Source organism: Rutilus rutilus, assembly GCF_951802725.1.
Source record: "Rutilus rutilus genome assembly, chromosome: 18".
NCBI classification, from domain to species: domain Eukaryota; kingdom Metazoa; phylum Chordata; class Actinopteri; order Cypriniformes; family Leuciscidae; genus Rutilus; species Rutilus rutilus.
The window spans coordinates 18,156,522-18,184,302 of NC_140231.1; the positions used below are offsets into that span (position 1 = coordinate 18,156,522).

Here is a 27,781-nt window from a genome sequence, read left to right on the forward strand (position 1 = left end):
GACAGCGCTTAGTTTGGAGACGGTGAAGTCTTTTTTACACTTTCGCCTGGCTCCGAAGAGAGAGAGTGTGCGCGCGCGCGACCGAGTAGGCTACTCTCTCTGCTCGTTCTTTCAGTTAAACATGCACTGTGACTCTGTCACAAGCGCAGCAGTTCATCTACATTACTCAGCGATCAAATAACACTTTGGCGGGCGCTAAAACTCATAGTCGTTTGGTCATTAATCGGACTGGTTTTGTTTCACTCATCGTAACGTAAATTTAGCTGCAGCTAAGTGCCTTTGTGCGACCCACCTTTTCTCACTGTGTGACCCACAAGTGGGTCGCGACCCACAGTTTGAAAACCACTGGTGTATAGCGCTCTGCTCTTAGCGCTCTAGGCTGAGGCCTGTCCCGCAGAGACGGAGTAAGGTTTTGTACACTGGTGTGTTTACACATGCTCCAGACACCGGTCACGCTGATGGCGTCTCCCATAGCAACAACACCAAGAAGCAGAACTTCATTCCCTGTTTAAAAATAGACGCAGAGCTCAATGAAGCCTTTCACTTTAATTTTGAGGCCAGATTGCACAAATGTTGTACTAAAAAGTGATTTATCTATAAGTATCTTTAAAAATTATACAAAAAATCCCTTCTTGTCATAGGTCTGGTAGGAGCAATCTGTCTCTTAGTAGTATGTACATATAATAAGATAATAAATGTGAGATATAATAGAAGAAAAATACATTATAAAGAGCAACAAATGGACATTATACATTTGTTCATAGAGTATATTGTGATCAAGCAAACAAATTAATGCTGAACTATTTCTAGGATCACTGTATATCTCTTAATAATTGAATAAACATTACACAAGCTCATGTAAGGGTGGTTTATTTACATGCATAATGAGCTATACATAAATGTTGTTTGTAGATACAAAAAGCCTTGAAAAGACTTCCTTTAACAGTCCAAAAGTGTACAAATGCATAATTTAATTATAATTATATGGAAATTTATATAGAATTCTTGGTGAGGTGTTAACAGATAATTTTTTTAATGTTTATCCTTTAGTCCCTGGTTAGGAGACACTTGTCAGAAACTTGTCAATAATAGCTTCTATTTTAGAATATAAATAAAATGAAAGCATTACAAATTAAAAGAATAAATACATGCATATATAAATTAGGGCTGCACGATATTGAAGAAAAATGCGATAACTCATTAAATAATGCGATATTTGATATGCGATACGATAATGCTTAAAGTGTGTAAAATAAGCTTAAATTATCTTAATTCATTTTGTGACGAGAAAACATCCCTACAACTTCTGAAAGTGAACAGCAGTGTTATTTTAACATCATTAACATCAATGTATACCACAGGGTTTAGGGTTTCAGGTAGGCCTAAATTAGGTTTAACAACAGAAACTGAATCAAATGTAAAAAAATAAACACTGCTTAGTTTTCACTGTATGAATTAAATATACTGATTCTTATTAAAGCTACAAAAGTTATTCAGCCAAGAGCAGTGAGTGATTTTCTCTTTGTCTTTTGATCATGACCCCAGTTATTGCAAGCTATTGCGATATATACATTTGCGATATTTCGATAATTTCAATATATTGTGAAGCCCTAATATAAATTAATATGCTAATTATGTTAAAATATGCACAGATATATCACTCACCCAGATATCAGTCTTAAAAATATTTTGCCAGATAGTTTCATCTGAGAGTTTGGTGAACAAGTTTAAATATTGCAATTATTAATATATAAGGCTATAGCCTATATAAGGTTTTTGCAACTTGTGAGCCACAACCATAGAGTTAATGTACATTAATCGAGGGCTTTACTTTTCCTGAACGATAGCAGAAAAAATATTTGAACAAGGGCCACACGGCTTCATCTCTCATACCATAGATCAGAGGACTCAGACAACGTGGTATAATGAGAATAATAAGAAAATTTAGATATCTGAGATTTATGAAGAGAGAAGAGTTAGTTCCAGTCATCATGTACAGTGTTCTTTCTATTGTGATATACAGGAAAGAGGTGAGACACAGTCCCAGCTGAATCAAGTGCAACAGAACCGTTCTGAGGGCTTTTTTAGATGAATCTTTATCAGAGGAAACAGACCTGGCTGTGATCATAATGCTAATGTACGTGAAAATGATGATCACAGCAACCGACACAAAATAAAGAACATCAAACGCTTGATATTTATCCAGCTGCCATTTGAATAGAAACAATTTTTCTAATGTACAAAATATAATACCGGCTAAATAATTGGGCTTGACAGTTAAAACAAAAATAATGTCTGTTATAATATTTATAGAACTAAGGAACCAGATGATTCCTAAGGCGATTCCAGTCCTTTTTGGTGTGGTGATGTTGCAGTGTCTCAGAGGGAAGCAGATTGCCACGTACCGCTCCAGAGACATCAGTGCGAGAGTCAGAGGAGCGTTACGGAAAGTGCAGTGGGAGATAAAAACTAACAGAGTGCATATGGATGTGGGTATTGGAAGGAAACACTGAGCCACTGCATACATTAAGATTGAGACCAGCAAAAGCACAGAGTCATTCATAAGCATGTGACCAAAAAGAATGTAGCGCGACGTCTCATGGAATACGCGCTTGCTTCCTAGAGCAAAGAGCATCACACAGTTTACAAAAACAAAGAACAGAGATGTTAACACAGCCACTGCAGTTTTAGTACTGAGCCCAGCATCCATGTCTTGATTAAAGATTTGCTGATAAGTGAAAGACACATCCCCAGCTGTGCCATTGGACCCCGCCATAAGCTGAAAGACAAAAAACAGTGAAACAAGACTTATTTGAACAATTTATACTAATGATCAATGTAGTTTAAAGCAAACTTTTTCTGTCTGTTGATCAAAAGTTTGCATAGGACACAACAGACCTCTTACACAAACGTGTTGTCTTTCTACAGTGAATAATGCAGACATCAACCTTCCATCTGCTCCAGCTGCAGATCCCACAAACACAAACACTGCTCCTGAACTTATATAGATGTTAAACAGAGGCAGACAGAACCACATGGGTATGTACATGCCATTGCGTGGGAGGGAGCCCTTTTTTTATCCAAAACTAATTTAGTCATTTTGTATAACCAATAAAATGAGGGAAAAGTTTAATAGAAAAAAAATAGAACCCCACTTTTTTTCTTTTATCTGAGAAAGTGCTTCATGTGATCATGCAGCTAAATGCTAAGCGACATTCTTCCACATTTTTAAAGAGTGCACGTGTGTGTGGTGGGATTACTAAAGTAACAGAAGGTGAGGAGAGAGGCCCGTACTGACCGCATGCGCGGCCAGCATAGTCCATGTTAATGTGAACGGCACTTTCTTGTCTTAGCTTTATTGCAATAAGCGGTAACAATTTAAGAGACTATTTGTAGTTGAAATTATGAAAATCTCTGATGCATTCAGATTTAAATAGGTGGGCTAGCTGGGCCTACATTTGAAGAATCCAGAGGCTGTTACTATACAATGTTCACAGTCCCTATACCAGACATATTCAACAGAAATGTAAGACCCTCTCTGCTGGTATAATGTTGTCATCCCTCTTAAATTCAATAAAATACATTAAAAAGAGCAACAAATGGACATTATACAGGTTTGTTTGGAGAATGTATCGTGAGCAAGCTCAACTCTACAGACAGAAAATTAAATATTCAACAAATTAATGCTGAACTATTTTAGGATCACTGTAAAATTCATATGTTTTGTTTATAGTTACAAAAAAACAAAAAGTCTTTCTTTAACAGTCCAAAGTGTAAAAGTGCAAAACACGTCTGCAAATATTATAAAGATTATATAGATTTTTTTTTATAGAATTCTAATGAGGTGTTGAGTTTTTTTTCTATAGCACTTCTATACCTGTTTAAGTGACATTCTATTTTCACAATATTTTATTATCTGTCTTTTTCCCCCTTGTGCAAATGACAATGTGTAGTTTCAGAAGCCAGACATGCAGAAACTTGCCAATAACCATTGAATGTTTTATAAATATAAAATTAATTAAAAAGAAAGCATGAAAATTAAACCGAAAAATATTGAAATTTGAAATTATACATGTGTGTACATCACTGACGCTTTTAGTCTTAAACATATTTTTGTCAGAGAATAGGTTGATCTGATAGTTTGCTCTAGGAATTGCTTGAGGGCATTAACAGGTTTAAGACACAACAATCATTTAGTCAAACCTGAAAAATAGTGGAAAAATTTATGAATTTATGAAACCTGTTTATTACAACATGCCATATTTTAGAGTGAGCAGAGCGTTAATGCATTAGTACTTCTGCAACATTTGAAAACAACAGTCCATGAACCAAAAGGACACATATGAGTACAATAGTCAATAATTTAATTTAATTTAATCAATAAATCTTTAATTTATTGAAGATTTAAAATCTTTAATTTCCCTGGGGTTCACTAGAGGTCCTCGTTCTCACGGTGTCATTCACATTAGACTACATTTCCCAGCATTCTGTTCTGTCACTTATCTGATTATTGCACTCAGCTGGTTCCTATCACCTTGTTAGTTCTTTGTGTATATATGCCCTGTCTGTGTTAGTGTTTGTTACGGAGTCCTTGTTATGTCTCACACTTCTTGGTTTGTTCCTGCTTGTTCCTTGTGTTCATTGTTCTCGTTTAGATTGCTTGTATGGTATTTGACACTTGCCTGGACTGGATTTCGTTTCACGGATTACCCAATAAATATCTCACTGCACTTGGATCTACTGTCTCCCTCATGTGTGTCGTGACATTTCCTTGGCTTTTATTGCCATAAGTTTGTCTTAAGACATGGTTATAGCAGCTAAACAAACACGAATGTTAAAGAAATAAAGAGTCAAGAGCCCAACTAAAGAAAGCACTAATCACGATCATGGTAACTTCAAATGAAATATTGTCAATACATCATCAACATCTAAACCTCAGTTATTTCTCATTAAGTCTGATTATGACAAAAATAAAGTCAAGTCTTCTTTTCTCTTCAGTTGATTTCATCTAAAGCTGTGAAGTCAGTTGTTTACAGTAAAATCTCACTGTCAAATTTACTAAACAAAAAAGTACAATTCTGTGATTTGCTTTGTGTGATTTTATGTGTTTTTGCACATAATGCTATAGTGGAGATCTGTTAGTGTTTAATGATCTGTTGGGATTTAAAGGGTTTCTGTTGAGTTTTGTTTGTCACCATTGTCCTGAAGAGTAGAGCCTGTGCTTCAGTTCAGGATGAGCAGAAAAACACTGATGTTATGCTGCATGTTGCTTTATTTAAAGGCAGTGACTGTGTAGTTGCTGATGCATTGATGACGTTTTTAAGTTCTTCAACTCATTCATGTGTGATGATGATCACTAGTAGGATTTTGTTAAATTGATGTTTCTAGTTAGCTCATAAAGTCTTTTTCTTAGTGGATTCAAATGAAATAATCTCACAGTATAAATATTTAATGGCAATTGACCAATCAATTTCCTCAAATGAAAAGAGTTATCTCAGGTTTTAATTCAGTACATTATTAATAACAGTAACATACTGTAAAGATTACATTAAAGAACTGTAAATTCACAGCTGCTCTTGTTTTGATGCTTTTACAGGTGTGCTGTATAATTTTACAGTATAATTGTAGTTTATGATTTACAGTACTCTTGTAAAATGTACAGACTTACTGGCAACCAGAATTGCCAGTAAGTTGCTGTAAATTTTACAGCAATTTGTTAGTGCTGTATTTTTACTGTTAAATTGTAGTTGATGTTTTACAGTACTCTTGTAAAACTTACAGGCTTACTGGCAACCAAAATTGCCAGTAAGTTGCTGTAAATTTTACAGTAAATTTTTTACAGTTCAAATATCTCTTATTGTCAATGTACAATAACAGAGGGTCTCACTTTGCCTGAACAAAAGCAGAAGAAATATTTGAACAAGGGCCACACTAGGGATCATCTGGGATTGCCTCTGTTTTGTATGGGTTTAGCACTTGTTTAGTTCTGTGACCTATAGTTTTCAGTTGGTTTCCATGATTTTTTTCATTAGTTGATCATCAGTTATACCTGTTATTAATTTCATTGATTGGTTTGTCTATTTAAACTCTCTTTCCTTCAGGTCTTTGTCAGTTCTCATCGCTTTAGGTTTGGTTGTTTTGTTCCTGTGTTTTCTGAATACCTTGAGTTCTGTGTTAAATAAAACTTTGACTGCTGCGATTAGATCCATTTCATCAACTTTATTGCAGCCTTACCACTACAGAAGAACTGACCCAAAAGCATGGATCTAGCTGCAGTCAGATTCAGGGGAACCAGTCCCTAGGCCTAGAGGCACACATGAGGGATTTCCTGGATTTGTAACATCTTTTCCACCTGCGTGTGTTTTTCTGGGCGGGCCTGAATGAAAAGACCCAGGTGTGCCCGTCTGGAGATGAGCCTCTGGGAAATTTTAAGGAGTATGTGGAATGGGTACTCCTCCACAATGGTTCCCCATTCACAATCTGCGAGGGCGAGGAGGAAATCAGCATGCCAGCCCCAGCCATCAGCCCAGCGACAGTGAAACCTGTGCCCACCACAGGCACAGAGCTGGATCCTGCTACTATTGGAGTGCCAGCATCATGAACTGAGCTAAGGATTGTCCCAGAGCCCGAGCCCGACATAACGTCTGACCAGATGCGTTAGCCTGCTACAACTACTGTTCAATAGGGATTACTGGTGGAATATGAGGGCTTGATGTAGAGTCCAAACCCGTCTACAGCGGCTGATGGAGAAGCGCTGACTTTGAAAGTGAGTGTGTCATGCCTGTTTCCCTGTGCACTGAGCCTGTTTCATCACTCAGCACCTTATTATTAATGTCTGTGTTACTACCCTGCCTCCCTCTCCCACCGCCTCTGCCTGTTCTGAGTTGGCCAAGCGTCGTTCCAGAAAATCCTGCCTGTTCCACATCAGCCAAGAGTGTCATTCATGAATTTTATGCCTGTCTTGTGTGACCCTGTTAAGCCTGCCTGTTCATCCCCACCTGCACTGCCTCTCCTTAGCCCTTTGGCTCCTGCCCTGGTCACCAGTGACTCGCCTCAATCTGAGTGTTCGCTAGCTTAGTCTTGGATCGTCGACCACATAGCTCCGCCCAGACCCTCCAGGCTTGTAACTCCACCTTGGCCTGTTGAGCAATCTGCTCCACCTTAGCTCCTCGCCCCCTTGTCTCCACCCGGGACTGTCGTCCCTACTACTCTTCCAGGCTTCCTCATCCCTCCTGCTCAGTCGGTGCTCTGCTGGCTCCCCAAACTCCCGTGCCTTCAGCTGCTTTTCATCCCTCTACCCCTTTGGCTCTGGCAGGCTCCTCCTTCCCTCCAGCCTTGGTCCTCGGTCGCTCCGCCTTCGCCTCAGTCCTCCGGCATCCTGGCTCCACCTCGGTTGCTTGTCACTGCGGACCTTCGATGTTGCCTGGTCCCGTCAGCTTTTCAGCTCTGCCTGGGTCTCCACTACCATTGGCTCCGTCTGAGTCACTCGTCACCCTGGTTCCACAGGCCAAGCCTCGACCGTGGCTTCTCCCTCCCTCAGCTCCGCCAAACGTGTTGTCTTTCTTCTGAACAAGTCAGACATCAACCTTCTCTCTGCTCCACTGTGAGTAAGAGAGGGATGGAGTGAAAGCGAGTGAAAAGTTTGCACTACAAACCAGTGTGTTTATAATTACGACATACGTTACAATAATATGGTTAGAAATACCAGATTGCAATATCAAGCAGCAAAATGGGCCGTTTTATACCGCTACAAATAACTGAAAGTGAATGACACCAGAAGCCGGACACATTCAGTTTACGAATAGCCTAGTTCTTACATTAAAAAGAAGGTGGATAGCATGACATGAACATGTGCTGTATGGCGAATAAAAGAAAAAAAAATAACATGGAAATAAACTGAAGGGTATGGATTTTGAAATCCAATGCTGCTTCAATGTAAATCTAATGAGTAATTATAATCAAGGTATTAATCAATATTTTTCCTTCTAAACATCACATGAGTTGAATGACTTCTTTAGGCTTATGAGATTTTACTTTGTTATAGAAGTTACCAGTGTGATTACTGAAAAGTTATTTTCTATATTCTCTAATGTCAGTTTTTGATATCTGAATGCAGTAACAGTGCTTGCTCATTTAGCCCGGCTTCCAGAAATGAAATATGGACTCTTTTTTTTTTTTTTTTTGAGAAAGGTTGTGTTAGTCTTCTTGGTTACAGGTTAAGGAGCCACTGGCATGATTGGAGATTGACTGAGTTGTTGTTCTGGACATGTTGGCGCCCAGCAACCTTAATCTGTGACCTGGAAGGTCACAACGTGCCTAACTTCAGGGTCCGAGTGTCAGCTGCATAATCGATGGAGATATGTTCCAGTCTATCTGTTTATGTGTGGAAAATTGCTATGTTTATTGATTTTTTTTTGCCAATCAGAATCATTCAACCTGAAGCAAGGACATAGCTTAGACCTTGGTGTAGGGTATAACTGCTATGATCTTTGTAACTGTAAGTGGTGAGGCCTACAAACTCCTTGTGAGTCTTAAGCTGACTTCTGCAAACTATCTTCAGTAAAACTTTTCTTTAATTGATTATAATTCTGACTCCGGGTCTTCTTTCATTATATCTGGTTCTGGGTCTTTGACTGTAAATCCCCTTACAAAACCATATAAGAAAACAAATTAAGAATTTAAAGCACATATGTCACAGGCCAAGTTATTATTTATACATTTAATGAATAGTTAAAAATAGTATTATCTAATTTAGAAGGTTGTCCAACACACTAGTTCCATGCAGACAATAAATGCTGCCATATTAATATTAGGAGACTGATATTTGGATTTATAAATAAATAAATAAATAAATAAATATAAATGCTACATCTTTTTGTATTAATTAATGGCATGATTGAGAACTTTGGCTGGGCTTTTGGTAAAGTTATAGGGGGAACATTGTGTTGCTTTTACAGCAGCTATACTGTTATATAAACAGTATATTTATAACAGTATAACATTATATACTTATAAAGATAGAAGCAAAGAAAACAGCATGGGCACAGTTAATCCAGTCTGCCCTTAATTGCTCCCTGATCTCCTCATTATGACATGTATTAATAATTTATGATTCTTCTGTCTATCAAGTGTGTTGTATTTGTAAAAACATGGCTTCCTTGGGGAAGAACAATCTTTGAGTGTGAGCGCATCAAAACAAAGACACACAAAATAAAGATTAAACATGTATAAACAACCAGTCGCCAGTGGTTTGTACACATTTACCCATAATCTGTTGCTCAGGGGTCCTCAACCTTTTTCAGGCCAAGAAACCCTGGATGGATAGAGAGACGGAACATGTTCCCCTGATTCTTACATTGAGTATTACATTTTGTTTGAACATTGTTGAAATATAGACCTGTATACATTTCATAAACTATTTATGATTTCAGTTTTACTTAATATATTTGGTAAGACTTTACACTCTCAGAAAAAAAAAAAAAACCTACAAAATCCATCACTGGGGCAGTAGACCTATTATGAAAAGAAAACATATTTCCCTATATATTAATGATCAATATATTAAATGGTTTAACAGTATATTTGAAAATATACAGATACGTTATACGTTAATATATTACAATATATTGAATAATAAGGAATTGCCGGTTTTCACATATTTAAAAATGTGTGACAATCTATTTTACTAATATATCATAATGTATGTAATTTTAGATTTAGTAATACACTTCATAACACATAGATGAATATGTGATCAGATATGGTACTGCATGTGTAATATATTGCAAATATATCATATTTACTCATGCAGCATAAACACACATATATAGAGAATTATATAATTTGATATATATCTTATAATTATTTTTATTATTTATATAAATGAATCATATTTTCAAGCTAGATCAAAAGCACAAGCACACCTGGTCACCTGCATGTACAGTATTTAGTCAAGAAACTTTCACTGTGTTGAGAAGTGTACAGTCATTACTTTTAAAACATAATAGTAGTTAATTACAAAATAATAGAACATTAAACCCTATAAAAGGTACCTCATGAGGCTTAGAGAGTGTACAGTAAGATCACATTATTTAACATTAACGCATTAACCAACATTAACAATGAGAAATACGACTTGCAACAATATTTATTCATCTTTGTTCACGTTAGTTAATAAAAATACAATTGTTCCTTGTTCTGTGTTCCAGTTTATCCTCAATTTACCTAACACTGATTATCAAGGGATTCCTGACATGACCGATAGAGAAGCCTTGTTTTTCCACTTAATGATGACAAGTGCCTGAGGTCTAAAATGGCAAAGATTTAAATATTTAATGAGCTTTAATGAGAAGGTTTTAATGATGATCTTTGGGGTGTTCTTGCTGCTCTCTTGTGTCTCTTTACTTATGTGTTTATAAAGTATAAAGTCTGTCCATCATCATGTCACTGTGGTAATTAACTTTTCAGACGTATCTATTGAACTTGAAAATCTCATTCCATTTTTGTCTTTTTAAACAAATTCTTGTGTTGACTGCATTTGTCAGCCCTAGTAGCCTACCCATAATTATGAGATAAAGATGAACAAACAAATAATTTATAGTTGTTTTTTCTTATCATGTTTACCAAGCATTTTATCAAGCATTTATAGATATCCTGGTTTTCTCACGTCACACCTGTGTTCTCGTGCAGGAAGTACAGCACAGGATGGTTGCGAGAGACTCACCTGCAGCTCGAAACTGGGTGCGAAGTGTAACTTTACGATTTACAATAAACACGTTTGTTTTTCATATCCAAAACCTACATTAATAATAAAATCAACAGGGTTATACCGTCTCGATTCTAAAAGATCATGCAAAAAAAGGGCTGGATTGAGGGCTAGTTTCTGGTTAATCCAGCAGACACCTGCGTGCGCGTGTCAGCGGGTTTCGCTATAGGTGAACATGACACATGAACGACAACACAGTGGACTGACAGCGGCCAATTTGACAAATACGTCGAATGACATGGAGGACCCGCTCAAATCTGGAAAAAAAATTCCGGTATGTTTTAAACTGAGTATCTTTATTAGGCTGCTATTTGTTTCGTGTTATCAGTTGTTTCAGGTGTCATTAGCCTGAAACAACTGCTGGGACTCTTTGTACAGTGCTGTTTGTGTTTGAAATTTACATAATTAACAGCCTCATTTGTTCGGTATTTATATTAAGATATAGGCAATTTTAGTTTGTATATTATATCTATAGGCTATACATATAACTATAGCTGTAATTGTATTATGTATTAAATGTATATGCCTGTCTAATTTGATTTGCTTCACTGTTTCTATAGCTTAAAACCAATGGTTAAATTGTCATTGCAGTTTCAGTCTCAAGTTTACATTGTGCTTGAACTTAAAAAATTCTTCAGTATCCTCCACCAATATTTTAAAAATAAGTATACTATAATTATGTATTTAAAGATGTTTAACCGAAAAACTGCCATCAAAATAACCTGTTTTTCCTCAATTAAGAAAAGCATTCACTTCAGTCACGTGACTCACACAGACACACACTCGTGCCAACGCATACTTGACTAGGGTGGATTGTTGACGCTGATGAGAAAGGTGTTGGTTCAGGATTTAGAAAACAGTTGCTATATTACTCCATATAGGCCTACTCCTACCAGTGAGATTGGACTGCTTAAGAGGAATAGCCTGTTTTCACATGGGTGGTTCAAAATTGCATTTTAGTCATGTACAGTACAGTGTGTCCTCAGGGTTACAGAGAGTAGGCTAACTCATTCTATACGTAACAGTCACATGTAACCAACTCAAAAAGCACAAGTGTATTTTACATTTCTCTGTAGGACAGTGGCTTGGACCAGACAGAGCTGTTTCTTCCTGCATCGGATGCAAAGAAGTTACAGAAGAGGATATCGCGCAGGGCCAGGGTGATTGTGGCAATAGGTCTACCCACAGCATTAGCCATCATTGCATTAGTAACTGGAGTGCTAGTGTGGCATTTCCATTGTGAGTTATTTAACCTGTAAACTAACACACTGCTATTATCACCATAAACAGCAAATCTGAATGATTTTGATAAAACAATAACTCCAGCATGTTTATTGTTATAGTCAGGCCAATTGGAAAGGTGAAGAAGTTGTTTAGTGGTTCTTTGACCATCTCCAGTCAGACGTTCTCAGATGCTTATGAAAACTCTAACAGTACTGAATATAAAGAACTGGCTTCAAAGGTCTCAAAGCAGGTGAGCTGATCATGTTTCTTTGAAATCTTTTTTTTTTTTTTGTCTACTTCATCAATGGCTATTTCTAGGAAGTGGTATATTCAGTTCATAATCTTAATAATTTGCATAATTCTACCTTGTCTTTCAGCTCAAAACAATATACGGTCAAGTGCCCTTGCTGTCCAGGTACCATGTCGTATCCAGTGTGCAAGGTTTCAGGTAATTAAATAATTCTAACACTCATGAGAGGAAATGATGGTTAGTTGACATGAAAGGTCAATCAGAAAGTTCACTCTTTTCATTTTTCTATAGTTATTATATATGCAGATGACCTTATATTAACTGACAGACAGCATGGAATATTTGTTCTTTAAAGGCCAACTCACACAGCACAGACAAACACCAACAAACAAGTCTGCCATTGGATTTAGAATTTTATGAAAAATAACTCATATTCACACTGCCCCAACAGACTTCGACAAACGCTGATTCAAAACGTTCAATTGGGTGAAAACAAACCCCGTCCAACGACAACAGACGCCGACAGGGGTAACACTGATCCAACAAAACCCACAAACGTGTTTGTCTGTGCGGTGTGAATTGGCCTTAAAAATTAGTTTGTCACACTGCAGGACTATTTAAGTGTGACCAATCACAGCACCCCTTATATTCAATATCAAGTCAAGCTAATTGACAATGGACAAGTAAATGAATAAGTTATTTGTCAGCCAACCTTGAATAGTCCACCCCAAAATCTCTTTTGAAACAAAGCTATAAATGTATTAGGGCATCACAGAATATGCCGGACTCATTTCATACTATGAATCTCATTCATGTTTATTTGCATTGATTTGTATGGTAAGTTTCATACAATTTTCTTCCCCTATAGTGAAGGCAGTAATAACGGTATCATCGCATATTACCTGTCTGAGTTTAATGTGCGGGAGTCCAAATTATCTGCTGTGGACGAGGCCATTGCATCCATGGATGGGGTGGAAAATATACGGAAAAGCCGGAGTGGTTTTGGTCGCAGGACTGACAATAGCCTCATCATTGATGGCATGACATCAGGAGGTAAATCTACTGGAAGAGGGTTTCATATTACCCGCATAGTTTCAGTCTGTCACCTCTTGCAATCTAACCAGAAACTTCAAAGAAATATGGGTCTCATTTTAGTCTAGCACTATTCAGTCTTAATTGTTTACAGTCAAAATTCATATATATTTTGGTGTGTATTACAGCTGTGGATGCTCGGTTAGCTGGCAAAAACCTCAAACGTGAGTAAAAGATATGCTCCTTACATTTATCTATTTATGTGTTCATATCTCAGTATTGAACTTGTCCTGTCTTTCAGAGTCCATTAAGAGGTCTCATCATGCCCATGAGAACCAGACAGACATTATCCGGTCTCCAGGGTTTCCTGATTCCTCCTACTCTCCCAACCTGTACACCGAGTGGCAGATTCGGGCTGACCCAGAGCACAGGATCAGACTAGAGTTTGATGTCCTAGACCTGGAGAAAGACTGTCGTAATGATTTCATCAAAGTGTATGACTCATTAGCACCATCAGAGAAGCAAGTCATAACGGAGTAAGTGTTCATACGCTTTCAGTCATCCTCTCCATGACACAGTACCGCATGTGTGAGCAGTGTCACATTGCACAAGCATGTTTGGTTTCATTGTCTTTGTGATATGTGGAATCTAACAACAGTGTTCATGCAGGAAATGTGGATATCGCTTGCCAAATGAGAAGCTCATTTTCATCTCCTCTGGGAATGTCATGCTGGTTACACTGGTTACAAATGAAGAGAAAAACTTCCCAGGTTTCAGGGCATTTTACTCCCAGATTCCAGCCAAACTTCAAGGTAGAGTTTAATGATATATAAACTGTGTAGGGTCCAGAATTCCCTTTTTGACACATTTGCCAATGGCAAATTTACTGGATATAAATATTTCTTGTCTGCCATGAAACTGCATTATATATAAAAAAAAAAAAAAAGTTTTCCTTATGAGAATAGTATAATTCAGATCATTGTCACTTGCAACATCATATATACCCATATGCGCCGTGTCAGTAAAACCCTGTCACAAAAATGTAAACACACATTTTAATTTTGTTCCTAATATTAATTTTGGTGGTTTGTGAGAAACATTAATACATAAACTATTGTTCAAAGGTTACAACTAAATTAACTGACATTACTTTTGTATTTGCGCGGGTCAGACAAACATTTTAATATTAATATAAACCATGTTGCATTGCAGTTCTTTATAAAATAACTGGACACTTGCAAGCAGGGGTACCTTAAGATAACCCCTGGGCTACAGCATTAGGGTTGGCCGATAAAAATGCACATCTAAAAATCAATGCACAAAATGCAATCAATACACATCTAACATCTACAACACTGTGCTGCCTAAAAATATGGGTCAAAAATAGGTGTGTGTGCAAATTCACTCTTTGCTAGTAGATTGCACTTGTGGAACAGCAGAATTATAGGTGCTACATAAACAAAGCTGCGCTGCATTTATAAACACTATATTATTATAGGCGTTATATGGAGGTAATATGAAAAGAAAATGCCATAAAAAAATAATATAAACTCAAAAATTAAAAAATTCATATGTGATGATATGTGATGGGAAAAGGAAGTAGAGCGAGTTCGGTAAAAGGCAGATTCGAACTCGGGTCGACTTGCATCAAAAATTGTGTAATACGCGCCTTATCCCCACACTATTAACACCGTTAACAATGCATTATTTTGTCTGGCCCAACCAGACTTCTGTGGGTGAAGTTAATGGTCTCTAACGACAAGGCGGCCTATTGCGCTTAGTGTAAACAAAGAGTTTTGAAGTTATTTGGTGTAAATAGACACTTCGATACATGTGGGCTATTTGATGATTGCAAACTGCTCTAAAACTAAAGTGCGAGCATGTAGAACGCATAACAGAAAAAATCTAAGTTTTTTACTTGCAACATGCAGTGCTCTCGTTTAATTAATTAAATCATAGCATTCTAATGTTTAATTATCACGTTTAAGCAATATTGGGATTCCTGTTTTTCCATCCCCAGATTTAAATCCTCCTGAAATTAAAATTGAGACTAAAGCAGCACCGCGAAAGTTACTGAACTCGCGTTCAGCGCAGAGCGGCTCTGTATGACTTTACAGAAAGTTGTCCAGTCATTATTGTGCGTTAGTGCTCCCCTGATTGCAAGTGACCTGCCAAAGCCAGGTGTTTTGGAAAATGTTAAAGGAATAGTTCACCCAAAAATTGTAATTGTCATTATTTACTCACCCTCATGCCATTCCAAACCTGTATGACTGTAATGAAGAAGCAGCGGCATTGAGATCCATGTGCAGTATATTTATTATCAGCAATAAACATAGAACAAAGAGGCAGGGGTCAAACACCAGCAAAAGAGATATCCAAGGCTGAACACAAACGTAGTCAAAAGGCAGGCAGAGTTTCAGGGCAGGCAGCAAACAAAGTAGCGAGTACCCACGCAAACAAAGCAGAGTCACAAAGGCAATAGGCAAAGGACCGATATGGTGAAAACAGTCCAGGGTCAATAACGAGAAAACAATGGAAACAGGGAAAACGCTCAGAAATGTCAGCCAGGGCAAAACAAGACATCGCAATCATGAAGTGGAGAGAGACTGAATAAATAGTCCAAATAATGAGTGTCAGGTGTGCAGATAATCAGTACCAGGCATGGGATCATGGAAAATGGAGTTTAAATGAATAATGTCAATATTTGGGAGAGGGAGCCCTCTGGTGGCGAGTAGGAGGAACCACAGAGGCTTGATTCGTGACTTGAGTTAGGGAGATCAGTGACAAAGTCTATGGCAATGTGAGACCAAGGACGTTGAGAGATGGGTAATGGTTGTAGTAGACCGGCTGGTAGTTGCTTGGAGGATTTGGAGATGCATGTCGGACTGTTCTGAATGAAGGAGATGGTGTCTTTCTGTATGGAAAGCCACCAAAAGAAGTTTGTGAGTAGTTGAAGAGTGGCAGTGATACTAGGGTGCCCAGAACTGGGCGATGAATGGACGTATTGAGTGATTCTTTTGCGGAAGGATGGTGGTACATATGTTCTGTCGGGTGGGCAGTTTGGTGGAGGTGGATCTGATTTTTGAGCCTCTGTTAACTCTGTCATGATATCCCATTGAACTGGAGCAAGAATGAGGGTGGGAGAGATGATGGATGATGGAAAGCGTTTCAGGACCTCAGACCAGCTCTTTGTCTGTTATGGTGGGAAGCTGAAGGGAAAGGCTCTCTCCAAGCAAAGGTTGTCTCACTGGATAGTGGACGCCATTGCTTTGGCATACCAGCAGCAAGGTCGACCATGCCCCCTTGGTGTGACAGCCCACTCCACTCGGAGTGTGGCATCCTCTTGGGCTCTAGCGCATGGCGCCTCGCTAACAGACATTTGTAGAGCTGCAGGCTGGGTGACACCTAACACATTCGCGAGATTCTATAATCTCCGAGTGGAGCCAGTTTCTTCTCATGTACTCGCTTCAACTAGCCGGTACTAGATTCTGCTCAGGTGTCTTCGCTTGCTCGCCATTCCTCTCCACGGACGGGATACGTGCGATATTTTCCTCAGGTGAGCCTCATAAGCCCTGAGTTCCTCCAGCACAGTTGACATCAATGCCAGTTATGCCACCGGCAGCTTTCGCGCTTGGCTAGGTGCCTCCATGTGCATGGTTCCCCCTCTGGGGGTCCCACATGTGTATTTCCACTGTAAGCCTCTTCGGGCTGGGCATAATTGCATATTTCCACTGAGATATGCTTCCCAGTGTACCTTGGTATTCCTGTGTTAAGTAGGACTCCTTCGTCCGTGCTAGTCTCACGACAGGGAGCTCAGACTTATGCAGGGCACTGGAAGACAGCCGAGGTGGCGTGATTAGACTGGGGACCCCATTCGTCGTCATCCGACGTAACTCGGAGTGACCATGAAAGGGAACGTCTCGGTTACGTATGTAACCCTTGTTCCCTGAGTAGGGAACGGAGACGTTGCGTCTCCCTGCCACTTCCGATGTACCTTTGGGAACGCCTGAGTTCAGTCTCGGCTCCTCAGCGAAGAAACATATCTGCATGTTGCCGGCATACTTCCTTATATACCCACGAGGTGGGGCGGAGTTACGCTATGCAAATTCTGCAGACCCATGGCATTTCATTGCCATTAGCTCGTTTTCTATACTCGAAGGTGATAGGCAGAGCCGGACAGTAATGGAGTACATTTACTTGAGTACAGTACTTAAGTACAATTTTGAGGGATCTGTACTTTACTTGAGTATAATTTTTGGGGAGTACTCATGACTTTACTCAAGTACATTTGAGAGGCAAATATTGTACTCTTTACTCCACTACATTTCTATCCATAACTGTGAGTACCCGTTACTTCTTCTAAATAAAAAAGAAATAAAAAAGGAAAAAAGAAACATCTCGGAAACCCTCAATTTGTTGTTTCCCTCTCAAACGTGATTGGATTGTGCAGGTGCCACTGATTGGGACAGCCTATCAGCAATCACCTTCAGCTTTCCGCCAAAGTCAACTCCATGATCAGATCTAGATAAGAGACAAAACCATGGACGAAACAATGGATGAAGACGCAGCAGGTCCATCCCGGGAGTATTTTTTTTCCCAGGATGGTAGGGGAAGACTCATGAATATTCATTAGGGAAGTCATCCCTGATTGGTCTTAACCCCAGTGACGGGTAGGTTTAGGGGTAGGCCATCAGACCAATCAGGGATGACTTCCCTAATGAATATTCATGAGTCTTCCCCTACCATCCTGGGGGAAAAAAAACGTGGCCCCACCTCACCAGACTATTTCAATTTTCTGAACAAGTTAATGATAGTTTTCGCTTCAAGTGTTTGCTGTGTTTACCAATGTAAGCACTGTGGCAGTAGTAATGCAATATTTAGAAAATGTACTCTTGTACTCTTGATACTCAAGTACTTTTAAAAACAAGTACTTTAGTACTTTTACTTAAGTAGACATCTGTCTGTAGTACTTTTACTTGTACTTGAGTAAAATTTAGCAAGGGGTATCTGTACTTTTACTCAAGTAATGAAGCTGTGTACTCTGTCCGCCTCTGGTGATAGGCTTTCTAAGCGAAACCCCATTCGTCGTCATCCGACGTAACGCCTCCGTTCCCTACTCAGGGAACGAGGGTTACATACGTAACCGAGACGTTCTGTTCTGTTGTGGTGAGCTTGTATGAGAAATAAGCACAAGGGAACATTTTGGGAGGGGTGCCCTGACGTTAAGAGAGAACAGCACTGATGCCAGTGTTGGATGCATCCACCTCTATGATGAACTCGTACTCGGGATCAGGATGGTGCAATATAGGAGCACTGGTAAAATGTTTTTTTTCAGGTCATGAAAAGACTGTACGGCTGCTGGTGACCAGAGTAGTCTTTGTCCTCTTTTCTTGGTCATGGATGTCAAATGATCTGCGATTGTACGGAAGCCTCTAAGTTAGCAAACCCCAGAAATCGTTGCAGCTCCTTGATCGTGTTGGGTTGTAGCCATTTCAACACTGCCTGCACCTTCTTGTCATTCATGGCAACTCCCTCTGGGCTGATTTCGCAACCAAGAAATGACACAGAAGTTTGGTGAAACTCACATTTCTCTGCCTTGGCATATAATTGATGAGATATTAAGCGTTGTAGGATCATGCAAACGTGTTTGACGTGATCCTCGAGGGAGTCTGAGTAGATGAGAATGTCATCAATGTATACGATGACCCATCTGTTTAGCATGTCTCGGAAGGTATCTTTAATGAATGCCTGGAACACAGAGGGACTATTGGCCAGCCCGAAAGGCATAACCAAATATTCATAGTGCCCTGTAGCAGTAGAGAAAGCTGTCTTCCATTCGTCCCCCGCTTGAATTCGAATGAGATTGTAGGTGTTTCGGAGATCAAGTTTTGTGAAATATTTCGCTGTACGAAGTTGTTCGAGGGCTGCTGGGACTAGAGGTAAAGGGTAGCGATATTTGACAGTGATGTCGTTTAGCCCTCTGTACTAGATGCATGGGCGAAGCCCTCCATCCTTCTTACTGACAAAGAAGAAGCCGGCTGAGGCTGGAGAAGTGGACGGTCGAATAAATCCCTTTGCCAATTTCTCCTCTATGTATGTCCTCATGGTTTCTGATTCAGGTTGTGATAGAGGGAAGATGCGGCCTTTAGGGTGTGTATAATCTAGAATGAGTTCGATACTACAATCACTGGAACGATGAGGTGGAAGTTGAGATGCCTTGATCTTGCTGAAAGCTTCCTTAAGATTGATATATTCTGGTGGAAGATTTGGAGCAGAATTGGGTTCCAGATGTGCAGTAGCGGCTTAAACAGGCATGGAAGTAGCAGATTGTAGACAATTTCATTGACAGTTGTCGGACCAATGGGTAATTTGTCTATCAATCCAGGAAATCTGTGGATTGTGTGCTTGTAGCCAGGGAAGTCCAAGAATTATGGGGTGTTTAGGTGACTGGATAAGGAAAAACTGAATGGTTTCAGTGTGTACGGATCCTGTTTGCAGCATAACATATCCGGTGGTGTAATGGACATGACCTGCACCCAGGGGTCGTCCATCTAGCGCCGCCACTGCCAACAAAGATTCACAGGGTATTAATGGAATAAGATTAGACTTGGCAAAGTCACTGTCAATAAAATGACCCGCTGCTCCTGAATCAATCATGGCCATGGTTATCACAGATTTGCCAGAGAACATTAAAATCACTGAGAATTCTATACATGATAAAGAGCGAAAGATAGAGCTTGAAGGATTTACAGCAGTAGTGTTGCGAAGAGGGGGTCGTTTGGGGCAGGATGCCTTTAGATGTCCTGGTTGACCACAATACAGACAAAGATTCTGTTGAATGCGTCGCTCTCTCTCCTCTGAAGTGATACGGGTTAAACCGATTTGCATGGGTTCAGAATCGTGCGCATCAGGAGATGTGGTGGTGTGATAAGCCAGATTTCTAGTGGGTCTGCGTGATCGAATCAAATTGTCAACACGGATGGCCAGCTTAATGAATTGGTCCAAAGTTGCTCCTTCTTCGCGACATGCAAGTTCAGATTGGAGCTCCAGATTCAGACCAAGATTCATACAGCAACTTCAAAGTGATTTCAACCCAGTCAATTTGTGCTGCCAACGTGCGAAAAGCGAGTGCAAAATCAGCAGCTGTGTTTCTTCCTTGCTGGAGATTTAAGAGCTGAACACCGGGATTCTTTTCCTCTTCTGGATGATCAAACACTTCACAAAATCATTGTAGGAAGCTAGAAAACTGCTGGATCTGTGTTTGGCAAAGAGCCAGCGGCATTGAGATCCATGTGCATTATATTTATTATCAGCAGTAAACGTAGAACAAACAGGCAGGGGTCAAACACCAGCAAAAGAGATATCCAAGGCTGAACATAAACGTAGTCAAAAGGCAGGCAGAGTTTCAGGGCAGGCAACAAACAAAGTAGCGAGTATCCAGGCAAACAAAGCAGAGTCACAAAGGCAATAGGCAAAGGGTCGATACGGTGAAAACAGTCCAGGGTCAATAACGAGGAAACAGGGAAACCGCTCAGAAATTTCAGCCAGGGCAGAACAAGACATCACAATAATTGAGTGGAGAGAGACTGAATAAATAGTCCAAATAATGAGTGTCAGGTGTGCAGATAATCAGTACCAGGCATGGGATCATGGGAAATGGAGTTTAAATGGATAATGTCAATATTTGGGAGAGGGAGCCCTCTGGTGGCGAGTAGGAGGAACCACAGAGGCTTGATTCGTGATAATGACTTGCTTCTGTGGAAAAAAAAAAACCACACACAAAATCTCTTGTTTTGTGTTCCATGGAAGAAAGAAAGTCATACAGGTTTGGAACGACATTATGGTGAGTAAATGACAGAATTTCAAATCTAAGGCCAATATTTATGTGAAGTAAATTGTCACATTCTTTAGACTGCGGAGGGAGACTAACAGGGCTTCGGGGTACCTTCACATCACCTGGCTATCCCTCCCATTACCCACCTCAGATTGAGTGTGTCTGGAACATTGAGGTAAAATAGATTTGTTCTCAATGTCACTTACATTTTCCTTCATCATTGGTCTGTTTCTTACATTAGTTCCTCACAATATTGTAAGTTCTTAAATGTTCTTCTGTCTCACAGGTTCCACCAGGAAAGCATATCAAGATTAAGTTTGACAAGTTCTCTATACATAGCCCTGAAAAGGACACCATCAGCTGTCCCACAGACTACTTGGAGTTAAATTACAGGTAAGACAAAAGTCTCTTCATTGTAAAGGCTTTATTTACACAGATCTGTTGCTTCAAAATAATCATAATTTACCTGATTAGATGTTACTAACTATTAAATATATAGAAGTAGATAATTTATGCACTACTAGGCCTACTCAAAAGTTTGGGCTCAGTACAATTTCTTTTAAAATAAATTAATACTTTCATTCAGCAAGGATACATTAAATTGATCAAAAGTGACAGTAAGGACATTTATAATGTAACAGAAGATTTCTATTTCAGATAAATGCGGTTCTTTTGAACTTTTTTATTCATCAAATAATTCTGAAAAAAATGTATCATGGTTTTCATAAATTTACTAAGCAGCACAACTGTTTTCAACATTAATAATAAGAAATGTTTCTTGAGCAGCAAATCAGCATATTAGAATAATTTCTGAAAGATCATGTGACACTGAAGACTAGAGTAATGATGCTGAAAATTCAGCGTTGTCGTCACAGGAATGAATTACATTTTAAAATATATTTAAATAGAACTATTATTTTAAATTGTAATGATACTCCACAACATTACATTTTTGCTGTATTTTTGATCAAATAAATGAAGCCTTGGTGGGTATAATAAGAGCCTTCTTTCAAAAATAATAACAAATCTTACCGACCCCAAACTTTTAAATGTTAATGCACACTCTATTATTTTCCTTTGTTTTATAAGAATATGCGGAGAGAAGCCACCTAAAACAGTGTACACTATCAAATCAAACCAAGCAACAGTCAAATTGAAGTCTGACCTGTCCTACGTGAGTGAGGGCTTTTCTGCAGAGTTTGAGGCCTTTGAACCCACTAATCGTGAGTAGAATCATATTGTTTTCTGCTGATTTTAAAGCGCAAGGTTCTAAGCCAGTCCATCATGAGAAAAAATATCTCAATCACCTTTCCACAGCCTGTCCTGGGAGGTTCCAGTGTGACAGTGATCTGTGTGTGTCTACTAACCTAGAGTGTGATGGCTACAATGACTGTGGAGATATGAGTGATGAGAGGGGCTGCAGTAAGTTTATTCCACTTGTACTCAGTCTTTCTATAGTTGTTTTCACAAAGAGAAGCTCTTGAAATACTATAATAATGTGTCATTTGGGATTTTACATTACTTTCTTTACCCATGCATGCAGTCTGTAATGTGACTCAAATCAAATGCAAGAACGGCTTCTGCAAGCCCAGTTTCTGGCTCTGTGATGGGGTGAATGATTGCGGAGATGGCACTGATGAGGAAGACTGTGGTAAGGATGAAACCAGCTCTCAAAGTCATGAACTACAGAGCAAGAGTAATGGAGATGATTTCAGGTTGTTTTTTCGATTTTGTCTGCAGGGAATTGTAAAGCTCAAGAGTTCAAATGTCGAAATGGTCGCTGCATTTCAACACAGAAGCAGTGTAATGGCTATAATGACTGTGGAGATGGTTCAGATGAATCTCAGTGTGAGAAATGTAAGAACTTTCATTCAGTAATGGCAATTTCTTTGCCTGTTGTCGCATAAAAATGAAGCCACTGTTGTTGAAGAATTAGTCGTTGACATGTTGCGCTGATTACGTCATTCGGAGCCCGAGTCTGCGCAGTACAGAGGTATCAAGGTCCCGCCCATAGTCCCGCTCCCGCAGACTCAATCACAAACACACAGCTGTCAATCATGACGTAAGACTAAACTAAAACCAAATTTTTTTGTAAAGCGAACACTTGAGCATACCTCAGCGTGATAAGAACTACTTAAAATGACAGAAACCATCTTTGGGAATTTTTTTTTTTAAATGTAATTGGATTTTTTTTTTTTGGTTTGCGTCCCATTCGATTACATGGAGAGGGCGGGGTTTATGATCTAGACTACAGCCAGCCACTAGGGGGCGATCAAAATGCTTTGGCTTCAGTTTTCAGGATTTTTGTGGCACACTTTCCCTATCATCTTTTCTGTTTTTGGCCTCAATTTGAGTGCATAATTAATGATATTATTATGTATGCATACCTCTATTGCTTACGTATGATTTCACAATTAGTTTCTTATCAGCAGCACAATTTACCTTGGAGGTTGACTATACCTGCTGTCAACATAAGCAGTCACACTATTGGATTTAATTACTTCTCTTTTATATCTAGCCATAGCTATTCGCTGCTCTGATCACTCTTATAAGTGCAAGAACAACCAATGCATTAGCAAGCTGAACCCTATGTGTGATGGAGAAACTGACTGTGCAGATGGTTCGGATGAAGCAGAGTGTAGTAAGTTCAAAATTATTCTTTCTTTCCTCTGAGAAATCATGAGGGATTTGTTGTTCACAAAAGTGACATTGAAGACTTTTATAATGTTACAAAAGATTTCTATCTGTTCATCAAAGAATCCTGAAAAAAATTTATCACGGTTTCCACAAAAACACTGTACGAAGCAGCACAACAGTTTTCAACTCTGACATGTTTATTATATTTAATATTTTCTGTATTTTGTTTAAAATGAATTGAATATTAATTTAAAAGATTACAGTATGTCAAAATTGACCATTGTAATTGTTGGAAGGTTAAGATCTCTGTTATGTATTTCTGATACTTCATGCGATGGTACATTTATGATAGATAATAGTTTTGAATGATAATAGTAACAATGTTAATAGTTCTTAATATTTATAGTTCTCCCTTCAACAGCAAAAAAACATGCCATTAATATTATGTGTATTTATATTTGTTAAATTTGCTGATTCACTGTAGAATGCGGGACTAAGCCCTACAAGTCCAGTCGTATTGTGGGTGGAAAGGACTCGAATGAGGGAGAATGGCCCTGGCAGGTCAGCCTCCACATGAAGAGACAAGGTCATGTGTGCGGGGCGACTGTTATCAGTAACCGCTGGCTTGTCACTGCTGCTCACTGCGTGCAGGACACTGAAAAGTTCAAGTGAGTTCTCATCTTGTTTGGTCCTCTCCATCTCTCCTGCACTGATCCTGACTGATTGTTTGTTCTTTTGCTAGGTATTCTCAGCCTGACCAATGGGAAGTCTATCTAGGCCTAATTAACCAGGGTGAGACTAATAAGGCAACCCTAAAAAGTGTGAAGCACATCATTTCTCACCCTCAGTACGATCCCATGAGCTACGACAATGACATCGCTCTAATGGAGTTGGACAGCCCTGTGACTCTAAGCCAGAGTATCTGGCCTGTCTGCTTACCTGAAGCCACACATGACTTCCCAGCAGGCAAATCTGTATGGATCACTGGCTGGGGCAAGATGAGAGAGGAAATTGGTAAGTCGTGTAACAACATATAATCCATAATATTTTTTTAATGTTTTTGAAAGAAGTCTCTTATGCTCACCAAGGCTGCATTTATTTGATCAAATATACAGTAATATACTGTGAAATAGTATTACAATTTAAAATAACAGTTTTCTATTTATATATATTTCTGTGAAGGCAAAGCTTGATTTTCAGCATTACTCTAGTCTTCAGTGTCACATGATCCTTCAGAAATTATTTGAATATGCTGATTTGATGCTCAACAAACATATTATTATCAATGTTGAAAACAGTAATATTTAATATTTTTGTGGAAACTGTGATACAGTGATTTTTTCAGGATTCTTTTATGAATAGAAAGTTAAAAAACAAACCTTTGTAACAAACACTGATTAGTTTGATGCTTCCTTGAACAATAAAAGTATTGATTGAAAAAAAAATATATATATCTTACTGACACCAAACGTTTAAACGGTAGTGTTCATAACCAAAAGTTTAGACTCTTTATTAATATTTGCCAAATTTAATAATAATAGGGCATCAGAAATATGGAAAATTATTAGTCTAATAGTTATTTGTATTACATTGTAGCTATTTGTCCAACTACTTGTGATCTGGACTATTATTAAACATGTTATGGTGACTAGGTAATACTTAAGTTATTATTGATGCATCACAGTTGAAGGACTCAGATGTTAATGTTGTGATTGGTAATTAATTGGTAATTCTTTGGTTCTTAATGAGGCTAAACTCCTTCAGTAATTATTGATTATCTAAAACTTTCTCAGTCCTAAATTTGCTATTACTTACTGATTAGTTAATCTTCCATATTTGTTTCCATATTGGTTAATAGTAATAGCTGATGTGTTAATGTAGTACTAATCATTTGTCCTGCATTACTTTGCACTTAGTTATCTATTTATGACGAACCATTATTCTAAAGTGTGACCGGAAACAATTTTAAAGTATTCATTTTTCCAGGACATTTACAGTAATGTCATGCTTGATTCTGTCCTGCTTTATTGTAAAATTAATTTTTTGAATGTCATTTTAAAACTAAAGAACTATGGAATGACACAAATGGATGTGTGGGAGTATTGCAATCTTATTTTAGATCCCTCACAGTATTTTTATACTACAAAAAAAAAAGAAAAAAAAAAGATATAGACACAAATTTATACTTAATACTTTATACTACAGAATTCATTTCAAGCATTAAAAAAAAAAAATTTCATTGATGTTCTATGAAAAAATTTATTGTAATTTGGCAACAAACAAAAAAAATAATCGTACACTTTTTTAGGAAATTAAAAAATCCAGTCATATCAGTAGTCTGAATATAACAATAGATAAATCAACATATAAAATGGGTTTATTTTACAGAGCAAATAAGTGAATCATGGCTGAATCTTAGAAGTGCATTTGAACCAAAATCTTTAGTCTGACACGACTGCCAGACAGGCCGTTTTGTTGTTGTTGTTTTTGCACATAACACAAATTTAGTCAAGTGTGTCTAAACTCTAAAACAAAACTGGTAAAACTGGTAGTGTTGCTATATTCGTCCAAACCACATAATGAGAGAACGTACTTACATACTGAATGTCATTGAGTACAAAGTATGATGTAATAAGAGTTATTATGATGTAAATTGTGATGTAAAAATGAGTTAGTAAGCTAAGAAAGTGTCTTCTCCCTGCTCTAGATGATGTTGCATCAGTGTTGCAGAAGGCAGAGGTGCGCATTATTAACAGCACTGTGTGCAGCAAGCTGATGGATGATGGGACAACACCACGCATGATCTGTGCAGGTGTATTGAGTGGAGGTGTAGATGCCTGTCAGGTAAAATGAAAGGTTTTTATTGTTGTTTTTCACATTCAGATACATGTCATAAACTTGTTTCTCAATATTGTACAAAATATTTCTCTTTCCCCTGCCAGGGTGACTCAGGTGGGCCAATGACTTCCACTGAGAGCAATGGGCGCATGTTCCTTGCTGGAGTGGTGAGTTGGGGAGATGGCTGCGGTCGCAAGAACAGGCCTGGTGTCTACACACGGGTCACAGAATACCGCAGCTGGATCAAGCAGATGACAGGGGTTTAGTGTCACAACGGTGACGAGAAATGGACTAAAGCCTAACAACCTGTATTGAAAGTTATTGAGGAAAAATGAAGGCATTCATATTCGTCAAGTCATGTTTCCAGAGCCATAAAGATTCTTATAATCAGCCCACATGATGTCCACAAGAAAGTTTTCTTTGATGAAGATCTGTTTTGTTTTTTCATAATAAGGAGCTCTCATAGTTTCTTAATCTACCTTTGTGTTTCTGTATGTGTTTACACTCTTAAAAGAGTTTTGTCTATATGGACTATGCTGTTTTTTAGCTCAAATGAACTGTGTTTCTCTTTCTGTGGAGGAAAAGTATTCTTGCTGCCTTGCTAAGTCATTAAAACTTGAGTGCTTCTCAGGGATTTTTGTAATGTAATTGATGGTGTAACATGTCAATGGACGGTGCTTTGTTTTTATTTGTATTACATTGTAGCTTTATAATCTCTTTTCATACCAAACAGTCTTCATAATCAGATCTGTGCACAAATGTATTTTATGGCTAAAAAATAGGAAACAATTTTAGAGTATTCATTTATTCTCGACAGTTAATGTCCTTCTTGAATGCCATTTTAATTGTGTGTGTGTGTGTGTGTGTGTGTGTGTGTGTGTGTGTGTGTGTGTGTGTGTGTGTGTGTGTGTGTGTGTGTGACAATTTAAAAAAATCATTTGCTGTTTTATTTACATAATGACCTTTGTTTTACTGTTGTGTGTATCTGTAATATTTTGTTATAATGTCATATTTTTATTTTTGTTAATGCCCTCCTTGGGGGATTGGCGTTCCCATAATGTGCCTCGATGCTTTAAAATTAAAAGTGAAATTCTAATCTGCTTATTTGTCATGTTGTGAATTCAGGACTTGGGGTTACATTTAAAGAAAGACGTTTAGAAAAAGAATACAAGTGCATCAAATACATATAGCAAATTTGAAG

The 27,781-nt window shown here is 38.4% G+C and overlaps 2 protein-coding genes across 2 annotated transcripts; one reads left to right on the forward strand and one right to left on the reverse strand.

Annotated features, from left to right (window-relative positions):
* Window positions 1-1,804: 1,804 nt before the first annotated feature.
* LOC311277738 (odorant receptor 131-2-like) lies at window positions 1,805-2,776 on the reverse strand (the record flags this gene model as incomplete). Its single annotated transcript, XM_084388148.1, has 1 exon — window positions 1,805-2,776. One exon carries the CDS (start codon window positions 2,774-2,776, stop codon window positions 1,805-1,807), a length of 972 nt encoding a protein of 323 aa, XP_084244274.1.
* Window positions 2,777-10,677: 7,901 nt separating this feature from the next.
* st14b (ST14 transmembrane serine protease matriptase b) lies at window positions 10,678-27,681 on the forward strand. Its single transcript, XM_084388122.1, has 19 exons — window positions 10,678-11,039; window positions 11,842-12,004; window positions 12,109-12,239; window positions 12,367-12,437; window positions 13,108-13,292; window positions 13,460-13,495; window positions 13,573-13,807; window positions 13,941-14,083; window positions 21,183-21,280; window positions 21,392-21,498; window positions 22,195-22,328; window positions 22,423-22,527; window positions 22,649-22,756; window positions 22,846-22,962; window positions 23,624-23,746; window positions 24,227-24,410; window positions 24,485-24,756; window positions 26,450-26,586; window positions 26,685-27,681. Exons 1-19 carry the CDS (start codon window positions 10,941-10,943, stop codon window positions 26,844-26,846), a joined length of 2,610 nt encoding a protein of 869 aa, XP_084244248.1. The 5' UTR covers window positions 10,678-10,940; the 3' UTR covers window positions 26,847-27,681.
* Window positions 27,682-27,781: the final 100 nt, after the last annotated feature.

Bases quoted from the DNA above. Each gene is read 5' to 3' on its own strand.
- st14b (XM_084388122.1), top strand. From the start codon at position 10,941: ATGACACATGAACGACAACACAGTGGACTGACAGCGGCCAATTTGACA. The intron at 12,240-12,366 runs GTGAGCTGATCA...CTTGTCTTTCAG, and splicing joins CTTCAAAGGTCTCAAAGCAG to CTCAAAACAATATACGGTCA. The intron at 24,757-26,449 runs GTAAGTCGTGTA...TCCCTGCTCTAG, and splicing joins CAAGATGAGAGAGGAAATTG to ATGATGTTGCATCAGTGTTG.